The sequence below is a fragment of the Squalius cephalus genome (assembly GCF_949319135.1).
Source record: "Squalius cephalus genome assembly, chromosome: 7".
NCBI lineage: Eukaryota > Metazoa > Chordata > Actinopteri > Cypriniformes > Leuciscidae > Squalius > Squalius cephalus.
Genome location: NC_137128.1, coordinates 23,689,405 through 23,700,811, shown reverse-complemented (window position 1 = coordinate 23,700,811; position 11,407 = coordinate 23,689,405). Strand labels below are relative to the sequence as shown.

The 11,407-nt window shown below is 36.4% G+C and overlaps 1 protein-coding gene and 1 pseudogene across 6 annotated transcripts in view; both read left to right on the top strand.

Moving 5' to 3' along the window:
* The first annotated feature begins 303 nt into the window (after window positions 1-303).
* On the top strand, window positions 304-5,118 carry LOC307161180 (crystallin J1C-like; annotated as a pseudogene). Its single transcript, XR_013824068.1, has 8 exons — window positions 304-672; window positions 2,192-2,333; window positions 3,148-3,240; window positions 3,387-3,543; window positions 3,735-3,850; window positions 4,027-4,104; window positions 4,279-4,418; window positions 4,688-5,118. The product of XR_013824068.1 is annotated as a crystallin J1C-like (transcript).
* Window positions 5,119-5,835: 717 nt separating this feature from the next.
* sh3glb1b (SH3-domain GRB2-like endophilin B1b) overlaps window positions 5,836-11,407 on the top strand; it is an 8,713-nt gene continuing 3,141 nt past the window's right edge. The window contains exons 1-7 of one of the 5 annotated variants that reach the window (XM_079875760.1): window positions 5,836-6,216; window positions 7,735-7,876; window positions 8,413-8,541; window positions 9,522-9,655; window positions 9,752-9,844; window positions 10,159-10,245; window positions 11,315-11,338. In XM_079875760.1, coding sequence (XP_079731886.1) covers window positions 6,154-6,216; window positions 7,735-7,876; window positions 8,413-8,541; window positions 9,522-9,655; window positions 9,752-9,844; window positions 10,159-10,245; window positions 11,315-11,338 — 672 coding nt within the window. In that variant the 5' untranslated portion in view covers window positions 5,836-6,153. Of the gene's footprint in view, window positions 6,217-7,734; window positions 7,877-8,412; window positions 8,542-9,521; window positions 9,656-9,751; window positions 9,845-10,098; window positions 10,246-11,314; window positions 11,339-11,407 lie in introns of all 5 variants that reach the window. The other 4 variants (XM_079875758.1, XM_079875761.1, XM_079875759.1 and 1 more) reach the window with 4 other exon arrangements.

Here is an 11,407-nt window from a genome sequence, read left to right as displayed (position 1 = left end):
CATTACTAATTTTATTTATTATTTCCTATTATGTATTGATTTATTCATAATTATCTATGGATTAGCCTAATGCATGATTTATCTATGCTTCACTTTTTTAGTTTGTCAAGCTAAAGGTGCCAAATATTAAGTTAACATTCATTTTCCCACTCTTTCTTTATCAAAACCAAATACTATTTTTCCAAATACTATAGACAGACTGTATTTGTTATATTTTATAGCCAAACTGCTAACTAGGCAGCACACACTATGGTTTGGGACACACCCGCTGGCTCTCGTTGAGTTTGTCCTTCCTCTCTTCTCACACTCACACACACACACACACACACACAACAGCTGCTGCTCTGCGTTAGCAGCTACACTACTGACAGATACATCACAATACACACCAGACAGCCTTAACACAGCCTCACGCGTTTATTTTTCATTAGATATCTTTCCAGTTGCGTTGTTTTTACATGGACTACACGCTTATCACAACAAAGCGAGCTGAATTCACAAGTGTTTTGGCCGGACGGAGAGAGGCTATAGCAGGCTAATCTGTGTTTGCTAACAGGCTTCAGTTCAGACTGAAGGTTTAAAAACATCGGTTTATTCATAAACACAGACATGGAGTTCAACGTTAGACGACTAGCAGCGGACGCGGGCACTTTCCTCAGCCGTGCTGTGCAGGTATAACGTTAATGTCTTTAAATTACTTTAAAACCCTCAAGACGAGGCGTTTAGTCTCTTGTGTTTGTTTTTAGACTGTTTTTATTTACTTTACTTAAAAGTACAGTCAACAGTCAAATTGACAGTTGTGTGTGTCTTCATTTACTCACCTGTCTGTATGACTTCTCACTCCTCCACAAAAGCAGATTGTTATGAACTGACAGCCGAAGTCACCATTTCACTCCTTACTTCTTTTTACCATAACATGAAAGAGACTGGTGACCATAACTGTATTTCTCCTTTTGGTGCTTTACAGAAAATACATATTAATTCAAATTCATTGGTTTAGAACAACATTGGGGTGGTGACAGGTTGTTTATTTTGTTTTGTTTTTTGTTTTTTTTAGCTTTTGTTCATTATTCCTTTCAGAAGAAATAAAATGGTTCATTATTATTTGTGGCAAGTTTGTTGTATGCTACTACAACATTACTGGTTTGTACTAATTACTAAATAGGGGCCAGTTAGTTGATTTTTGTTTTTATTTTGATATAAATGGGCCATTGGACATGACATGCATATTTTTTGTGGTCAAGTGCATTATTTCCTAAATGCTTGACATATCACTTTATTTTTTAAAACCTATTTAGTTTGAATTAATTTTTAGTACATTTAAAAATACATATTATTTTATGTTTTGCTATCTCAGGTGGTGCAACTGTCCGAACAAATGAATATACTAAGAAAACTATTTAAAATGGTGTCTTAAAAAAAAAAACTTAATACTATAGCATTATTTTAGGTTTAAAACCTTTAATATATATTTTTTATATATATAAATGGCAGAAGTTTTAAAGCTGTTGAGAAAACTGAAGAAAAAAAATGTGTCCAGCAATTTGTATATTCTCAGAAGTTAGGGTGGCATCTGAAAACAAACATGCCTCTTTTATTATGAATAGACAATGTAATAATAGTAAACATGATAATGCATCATCCAGAGGAGCCCAACTGATCTTTGTGGCAGAGTGAAAAGGTTTGTAGATCTCTTTCAAATACTGGTAAAAACTGCTAATTTCAAGTATGTGTAGGTTGGTACTCTTTCCATGTCAGGTGGTACAACTACAGTACCAATACATACAACTATTTGGTTGTACCGCCTGACATAAAAACAGTCAAAAATGAATTAAAAGTATACACTTTGAAAACTTGTTTAAACACATTGTTCATGACTCAAAAATATGCATTATATCAGTTTTGAAAAGATTTAAAAAAATAATTTAAAAAAACCTTTTGTGAAGCTTTATTTGTCAATGACCCAAGTATATAATTGTATTATTCATGTTAACAGTGGAAAAAAGTCATATGTTCGCCGGAAATGCTATTAAGGTCAGCAGCTCACTAGGTTTTGGTTTTGAAGCCACAGCAGGAATGTGTTAACTTTAACACTGTCAACTGTATAAAGTCAAATGTAATATGTGAACTATACTACTGAAATGTCATGTGTCAGAACTGTCTGTCAACAAACTGTTTGCAATCCATGTAGCTCACAGAGGAGACGTTTGGGCAGGCGGAGAAGACTGAGCTGGACGCCCACCTGGAGACCCTTTTGATTCGGGCAGAATCCACCAAACACTGGACGGAGAAGATCATGAAACAGACCGAAGTTGTGCTGCAGCCGAACCCTAGTAAGAAGAAATGCGTGCGATTAAACAGGACTGTAGTTCAGCAATACTGCAAGTCACCATTTGTGCTCATTTGTATCACCAGTAGAGAGGAAATGAACTTGGCATGACAGTTTGTGAAATCATCCCACTATTGCAGCAACCCTAATTGCAGGAGAACAGTGTTAGGTTCCCCGTATGTTCCTTGCAATGGGATTAGGACCCAGAGTATTTTTAGCTGTTTAGCAGGAAGTCAAAACAATGTGGCTTATATCTTGCATTTATGATCTTAGGCTGTCATAAAATTAAGAAAGAAACAAATCTCTATCTTTATTTTGGCTTTTAGAGGTTTACTTTGCTTTATTTCCCAAGCAGCATAAAGGGGAAGGCTCATGATTTTCTTTTTCACACTGGGATAGGCAGGTGTCGTTGTGGCATAGTGGGTACTCGTTCCCCAAAGTGTCATATCGACGCAGTTTGAGTTCCCTTGAAAGGGAACGTCTCGGGTTACGACTGTAACCCTTGTTCCCTGAGAAACATCGTCCTTCCGCCATGCCTCCTCCTGTCTGGGAGCTACTTGCTTCATCGCGAAGCTAACGCTGTTGTGTGACGGCATCCTTTTGTAGCTTCCGGGTGTGCCGTCACACTCTACGTCATCACGCAACACCAATAGGATTGGACTGGTTTCATTCATGCTTCAGACGTGTTACGCTGGGGGCGGTCCCCAAAGTGTCATATCGACGCAGTTCGAGTTCCCTTTCTCAGGGAACAAGGGTTACAGTCGTAACTTGAGACATTTTCTTGAATTATTCATTGTTTTATCATTTTTTCTCTCAAGCTCCCAGGCCTCAACTACCTATTGAGGGACCCTGGAGACAAGCAAGCCTTAAGAGCTTTATTAAAAATGTGGATGCAGGCAAGGAAGAGACAGGTATTGTCAGATAACCATCCTCCTAAATATTTTGTGTAGCCACATTATTGTTAATAAACACAAAACACAACGTATAATTATAAGAACATTCTATGTAAATTGGAAGGAGTTAAACCACAATACATTTTTATTGTGACATGTTTCAGGTTGTGAAACTGATAATCAAATAGATGGAGTGGCAAAGCTGGCTCCCATTGTAGCGTGCTATGCTGGAAAGCCAGAGATGTTAGAGAGGGTTGAGGAAGCCACCCGTGTCACACAAAACAACGACATATGTGTGGCGGTAACTCTCGCTGCTGCTAGGTTGGTAGTATATGATTGACAACATGAGATCATGTGACACGTGTACATACAACTAGGTTATTTATTTCAGTTTCCAATATGATACTTAGATGGTGGCATATGACAGTTTAAATTGTGTGAGGAAATAGTGTATGAACTGATCTCTTTAATATGATGGGAAATGCCAGTGTTAAAAGTTGCTCTTTCTTCAGGTTCTTGGAGCATTTCATCCTGAATGGTTCTGATCCCAAGGCCCTGGATGCAGTGCTAAAACAGCTCAATGACCCGAACAGAAAAAACCCTCAGGAGTTGGACAAAGCTATAGCTGGTATAAGCAGCTTGGTACTGTTATTTGTATTATGAGCTGGATTCTTCACAGATGAAGCCACATATACTGTATCACTATCTATTTAGCTGAGGCTAATGCATCATTTAACCCCGCGAATCATGTCATTCACTGTGCGTAGATAATATAATCAATCTTATTTTTGTTTTCTAACTTAGGGCACATTCATCAAGTAAAGGACAATCTGAGCAAGAAACCCAAAGAGCTCATTCCCACTGTGTTTCCAAATACCTGAGGTTAGTTACATTCAGTTAACCTGCAGCTGATATCGTATTATTCTCTGAAGTCTTATCATATGCACACTATACTGTAGGCCCATGTCTCTTTAGCTGAAGCATTCAGTTCTGTTGTTATTTTTTAGATAACATATTTTTTAGATTGTCAGTCACGGGCTATGTCGCGTCCCTCAGGTTTGCCAGGTGCGTTCCAGGCGGCGCTGCATGGGGTTCTGACTGCCAGTGGCTATGAGCAGGCTGTCCGGGACGCCATGAGCTGCGGTGGATGCACCTGTAGCAGGAGCTCCTTCATTGGCGCCTGCATTGGAGCTCAGGTACTGCAGAAATATATCAATGACCTTGTGATCTGTTTGACCACATTGTTCTATCATAATACAAAGTAGTCTATATGTAATCAAGGTCAAATTCTTCTTGTGTTATTTGTTGTTGAACACTTATCTTTAACTGAGCAATCAATTCCAATCTTTCATCAGGTGATTATGTCATACCGGTACATGCATGACAGAATGACTATGCAGTAACTTTTGCGTAATGTAATGGCTCTCAATATCTAATACTGTGACACTTGTTTGTTTGTTTTCAGGTTGGTGTTGAAGGAATCCCAAGTTCCTGGAAAAGCAAGACTTTGCGATATAACACTTTGTTAGATCTTGCAAAGAAAGTTGTTAATCTCCAACAGCTTTAACTTTTTAGTATGCAAAGTTAATACGTGGACAATAACTTGTATGAATATAAAATCATACATGTTCTTATGATTTTTTTTCTTTTGCCTAAAGATCATCTTCCATGGTTGTGATTTTGATGAGACAGTTCATGAAAGTTGTAGCTTAAAATAGTAAAAAGTTATAACTTGATACATTTGTTTTATTAAATCACAACAATGCTTGCAGAAAATGGCATATATAAATGCCATTTTCTGTCATTTTGTGGCATTAAACTAATATTCAATGAAACACTTTGTATCTGTTTTGTTATTATTGCACTAAAAAGTCAAATAAATATCACTCAATTACCTGTTTTGACCGATAGCGCTTTCTAGTGGACATCATGAAAACTCATAGACCTCATGGGGAGAGAATAAATTGTTTTTATCAGGAAGAAGAAAAAAAAACAATACTTTAAAAGGATTCCATTTTTTTTTTAACACGAAGCAAGCAGTAATATTTGATATTTTATTGTTCATATCACCATCTTTTATTTGGTTTATTTATTTGTAATTTCCTATTATTCCGGGCTTTGTTTAACAACCTAAAACATTGTATTTGTTTTTTAAAAAATAATTTATTAAATTTAAAATATTTCTTTTTACATTATACTTTATAGCAAATTAGTTTATGTTGTTTTTATTTATTTCATGTTATTTATTTATGCTTTTATGTTTGTCAGGCTATGGAAGACACTCGTTATTTTCCATTTAGCCTCTCACAACATTACTAATTTTATTTATTATTTCCTATTATGTATTGATTTATTCATAATTATCTATGGATTAGCCTAATGCATGATTTATCTATGCTTCACTTTTTTAGTTTGTCAAGCTAAAGGTGCCAAATATTAAGTTAACATTCATTTTCCCACTCTTTCTTTATCAAAACCAAATACTATTTTTCCAAATACTATAGACAGACTGTATTTGTTATATTTTATAGCCAAACTGCTAACTAGGCAGCACACACTATGGTTTGGGACACACCCGCTGGCTCTCGTTGAGTTTGTCCTTCCTCTCTTCTCACACTCACACACACACACACACACACACACACACACACACAACAGCTGCTGCTCTGCGTTAGCAGCTACACTACTGACAGATACATCACAATACACACCAGACAGCCTTAACACAGCCTCACGCGTTTATTTTTCATTAGATATCTTTCCAGTTGCGTTGTTTTTACATGGACTACACGCTTATCACAACAAAGCGAGCTGAATTCACAAGTGTTTTGGCCGGACGGAGAGAGGCTATAGCAGGCTAATCTGTGTTTGCTAACAGGCTTCAGTTCAGACTGAAGGTTTAAAAACATCGGTTTATTCATAAACACAGACATGGAGTTCAACGTTAGACGACTAGCAGCGGACGCGGGCACTTTCCTCAGCCGTGCTGTGCAGGTATAACGTTAATGTCTTTAAATTACTTTAAAACCCTCAAGACGAGGCGTTTAGTCTCTTGTGTTTGTTTTTAGACTGTTTTTATTTACTTTACTTAAAAGTACAGTCAACAGTCAAATTGACAGTTGTGTGTGTCTTCATTTACTCACCTGTCTGTATGACTTCTCACTCCTCCACAAAAGCAGATTGTTATGAACTGACAGCCGAAGTCACCATTTCACTCCTTACTTCTTTTTACCATAACATGAAAGAGACTGGTGACCATAACTGTATTTCTCCTTTTGGTGCTTTACAGAAAATACATATTAATTCAAATTCATTGGTTTAGAACAACATTGGGGTGGTGACAGGTTGTTTATTTTGTTTTGTTTTTTGTTTTTTTTAGCTTTTGTTCATTATTCCTTTCAGAAGAAATAAAATGGTTCATTATTATTTGTGGCAAGTTTGTTGTATGCTACTACAACATTACTGGTTTGTACTAATTACTAAATAGGGGCCAGTTAGTTGATTTTTGTTTTTATTTTGATATAAATGGGCCATTGGACATGACATGCATATTTTTTGTGGTCAAGTGCATTATTTCCTAAATGCTTGACATATCACTTTATTTTTTAAAACCTATTTAGTTTGAATTAATTTTTAGTACATTTAAAAATACATATTATTTTATGTTTTGCTATCTCAGGTGGTGCAACTGTCCGAACAAATGAATATACTAAGAAAACTATTTAAAATGGTGTCTTAAAAAAAAAACTTAATACTATAGCATTATTTTAGGTTTAAAACCTTTAATATATATTTTTTATATATATAAATGGCAGAAGTTTTAAAGCTGTTGAGAAAACTGAAGAAAAAAAATGTGTCCAGCAATTTGTATATTCTCAGAAGTTAGGGTGGCATCTGAAAACAAACATGCCTCTTTTATTATGAATAGACAATGTAATAATAGTAAACATGATAATGCATCATCCAGAGGAGCCCAACTGATCTTTGTGGCAGAGTGAAAAGGTTTGTAGATCTCTTTCAAATACTGGTAAAAACTGCTAATTTCAAGTATGTGTAGGTTGGTACTCTTTCCATGTCAGGTGGTACAACTACAGTACCAATACATACAACTATTTGGTTGTACCGCCTGACATAAAAACAGTCAAAAATGAATTAAAAGTATACACTTTGAAAACTTGTTTAAACACATTGTTCATGACTCAAAAATATGCATTATATCAGTTTTGAAAAGATTTAAAAAAATAATTTAAAAAAACCTTTTGTGAAGCTTTATTTGTCAATGACCCAAGTATATAATTGTATTATTCATGTTAACAGTGGAAAAAAGTCATATGTTCGCCGGAAATGCTATTAAGGTCAGCAGCTCACTAGGTTTTGGTTTTGAAGCCACAGCAGGAATGTGTTAACTTTAACACTGTCAACTGTATAAAGTCAAATGTAATATGTGAACTATACTACTGAAATGTCATGTGTCAGAACTGTCTGTCAACAAACTGTTTGCAATCCATGTAGCTCACAGAGGAGACGTTTGGGCAGGCGGAGAAGACTGAGCTGGACGCCCACCTGGAGACCCTTTTGATTCGGGCAGAATCCACCAAACACTGGACGGAGAAGATCATGAAACAGACCGAAGTTGTGCTGCAGCCGAACCCTAGTAAGAAGAAATGCGTGCGATTAAACAGGACTGTAGTTCAGCAATACTGCAAGTCACCATTTGTGCTCATTTGTATCACCAGTAGAGAGGAAATGAACTTGGCATGACAGTTTGTGAAATCATCCCACTATTGCAGCAACCCTAATTGCAGGAGAACAGTGTTAGGTTCCCCGTATGTTCCTTGCAATGGGATTAGGACCCAGAGTATTTTTAGCTGTTTAGCAGGAAGTCAAAACAATGTGGCTTATATCTTGCATTTATGATCTTAGGCTGTCATAAAATTAAGAAAGAAACAAATCTCTATCTTTATTTTGGCTTTTAGAGGTTTACTTTGCTTTATTTCCCAAGCAGCATAAAGGGGAAGGCTCATGATTTTCTTTTTCTTGACAAGCACACATATCAATAGTAAGTCTTTGTAAGATTTTTTTTGATATTCAGCAGCAGTAATGTGTGCCTGTGGGTGACAGGCCTTGCTTAATAGGTTGCATGTGGTCTCATCTGACTCCGTCTTAATTGAATTTGTCTGATGTGTGTAGATGTCCGGATGGAGGAGTTCCTTTACGAGAAGCTGGACAAAAAAGTCCCAACACGTGCCAACAACCACGAGTTGCTAGGGGAGTGCATGATCGACTCGGGACACGAGTTCGGACCTGGAACTGCGTACGGTAAGCTCATGACGTGATCTCGTCCCTCTGATCCTGGACCCTGACGGTCTCCGCTAGTTTTTGGGGCTATGTCCATGAAATTATTGCGACGTCACAAAAAGCAAACACACTTCTTCAGACAAGCAGCTTTCTATCGATCTGTTAATCATCAATTTGTTAATGTTTGTTATTATAAAGGGATACGTATGGTTTATAGTGAAGAAATGACACCTTCACTCATGACTTGAGTTAATTATACATTCTTTTGTATCTTTATTTTGTGCTTTCTAATAATAAGCTAGATTAATTCAGTATATTAGGCCACGGTCATACAACTAATTTTATACTCTTTATACAACTAATATGTATCCAATTATGTATCTAGAGATATATGTGTATACTAGAAGTCTTTTAAGCTCAGCAAGGCTTACTTTATTTGAACAAAAATACAGTAAAAACAGTAATGTTGTGAAATTATATTACAATTTAAAATAGCTGATTTCTTATTGAATATATTGTTATATTATTCCTGTGATGTCAAAGCTGAATTTTCAGCATCATTACTCCAGTCTTCTCTTCAGTGTCACATGATCCTTCAGAAATCATTCTAATATGATGATTTACTGCTCAAAAAACATTTCTTATTATTATCAATGTTGAAAACAGTTGTGCTGGTTAATGTTTTTGTGGAGATCGTGATACATTTTGTTTTAAAGGGGTCATTGATGAATAGAAAGTTCAAAATAAAAGCATTAAAATAGATACATTATAAGTTGTGTAATATTATTAATGACTCTACTGTCACTGATCAACTTTTGAACAGTAGTGTGTGTGTGTATATATAGGATAGTGTGAAAGAACCCAGAAGTGTGGCTGTCAATCTTCATCGAAATACTCTTTGTGAGCTCCGTATTCCGTGAATGTAATTCCAAGCTGATGAATGTATCTCAATGAGTGTGTGTGCTGAGATGAATGTCTTGTCATCCTCTGATGTGCTGCAGGTAGTGCTCTTGTTAAATGTGGGGAGACTGAGAAGCTGTTAGGCAGCGCAGAGAAAGAGTTCATTCACAGCTCCGCCATCAATTTCCTCACTCCCTTCAGGAACTTCATTGAGGGAGATTTTAAAACCATATCTGTGAGCATCAGCATACCATTGAACATACAGTACCTTTGACCACAATATATTATATTATACATTTGATCTTTTAAACCGTTTCATTTATCTTTACAGAAAGAGCGCAAACTGCTTCAGAATAAGCGTCTAGATCTGGATGCAGCCAAAAACAGAATGAAGAAGGCCAGAGTGGCTGATGCTCGTTCTGCAGTTAGTATTTTACACACACACACACATAGAGAGAATGCTATAATAAACTGTTTTTTTCTTTAGTGGCATTTCTAGCTTAACCTAAAATGGATTTAGAAGAGTGAAAGCTGTTTTTTCCTCGTTCCCACGCTAGCCGCCAGCTCTCTAATGCTCTTAGCGCGTGTAACTAGCAGAGGTGATGCTTGTGTTAAACGCCCTTTTGCTCGTGCGTGCACTGCTACCTTTGGATCTCTAACCTCTCTTATTTTCCACAGTTCTCTCTCATTATGTCTCTCTCTCTGTCCCTCTGCTTGCCTGCCCCCCTCCGTCCGAAGGAGCTGAACTCAAGCTCTCCGCTGGGAGAGGAGTATGTGGCTCACTTTTCTTACATGCTCAGCTTCTTGCATGTCAGGTGGCTAAAGGTTTGTCTGCTGTGTCTAATAAAACATCTGCCCTCTCTTGCCCTTCACAAAATCCACCATCTTTGGAGAGAATCATTCTGCGGAAAGAACATTTTTACATTCAAAAAAACACATCTTGATCAACACATGCTTGTATTTCTGTCTAACTGAACAGAAATAGCAGTGTCAATGTATGTGTTTTTGTGTTCGCTCAAAACCTCAGTGCTGGGAAATGCACATCCTGATTTGTGAGATGTGCTTAACACATCATTTCTTTTACTTTTGAGGGCAACAGAATGCAGTTACTGTGTTTGGTGTGGTCTGTGCGTTGATAATATATGAATCCGTGTCTTCTGTGACTGTGCTGTCTCAGCTAACATTAAGATGAACAATATCAATTATCCAAATTAAAATAGATATTTTTAATTTATTTATATATTTATAATTTATCATGATATTAGATATTGTGATACTCATTTCCTCTGTTTTACATTTAGATTACATTTGGCATCATCTAACTCTTAATTTTCTTTTCAATATTTAAATTAAACTAATAATTTATTAACACTGTAAAATGTAATCTTTAGCAAAAAATGTAAATACATTTTTATACATAATATAATGTGTAAATTCATTTGTAGCATTTAAAACAATTGATTTTAGTGTTTTGTTTTTAAGACAAATTAGTATAGAATTTTAATATTAATACCATTTTATTTTACATTAATATCCTTATAAATAGATGATATATATTGTAATATTGGTTAATGGTAATGAATGGTAAAAATTCTTTAGAATGCCAGATTCAGTACTTCAGTAACCTTGCGAAACATTCCTGTTCCACCTTGAGGTGAATGTGTTTGGCTCGTGTTTCAGTGTTGTGCATGTGCTTATTCATTATCATAAGGAGTGTACAGCTCCCTGTTTTGGTTCCTCCCTGTGAATGTGTCTGTGCATGAATGTTGACACCATTAAACCTCCCTAGCATAACGGCTCCAGGCAGTTATGAAAGTTGTTGATTGTGAGGAGTGATCAGTTTGTGTGGTTCCTTGACCTGACAAGTTTGTCACTGTTTCTGAATGCTGGCCAGCTGTGGACAGAGGAGGTGCAGCAGGTGAGTGCGCTCGAGTCTTTCCTCCCCTAACACTGTTGAAGAAAACAGAGACAGCTACCCTGTTATCTG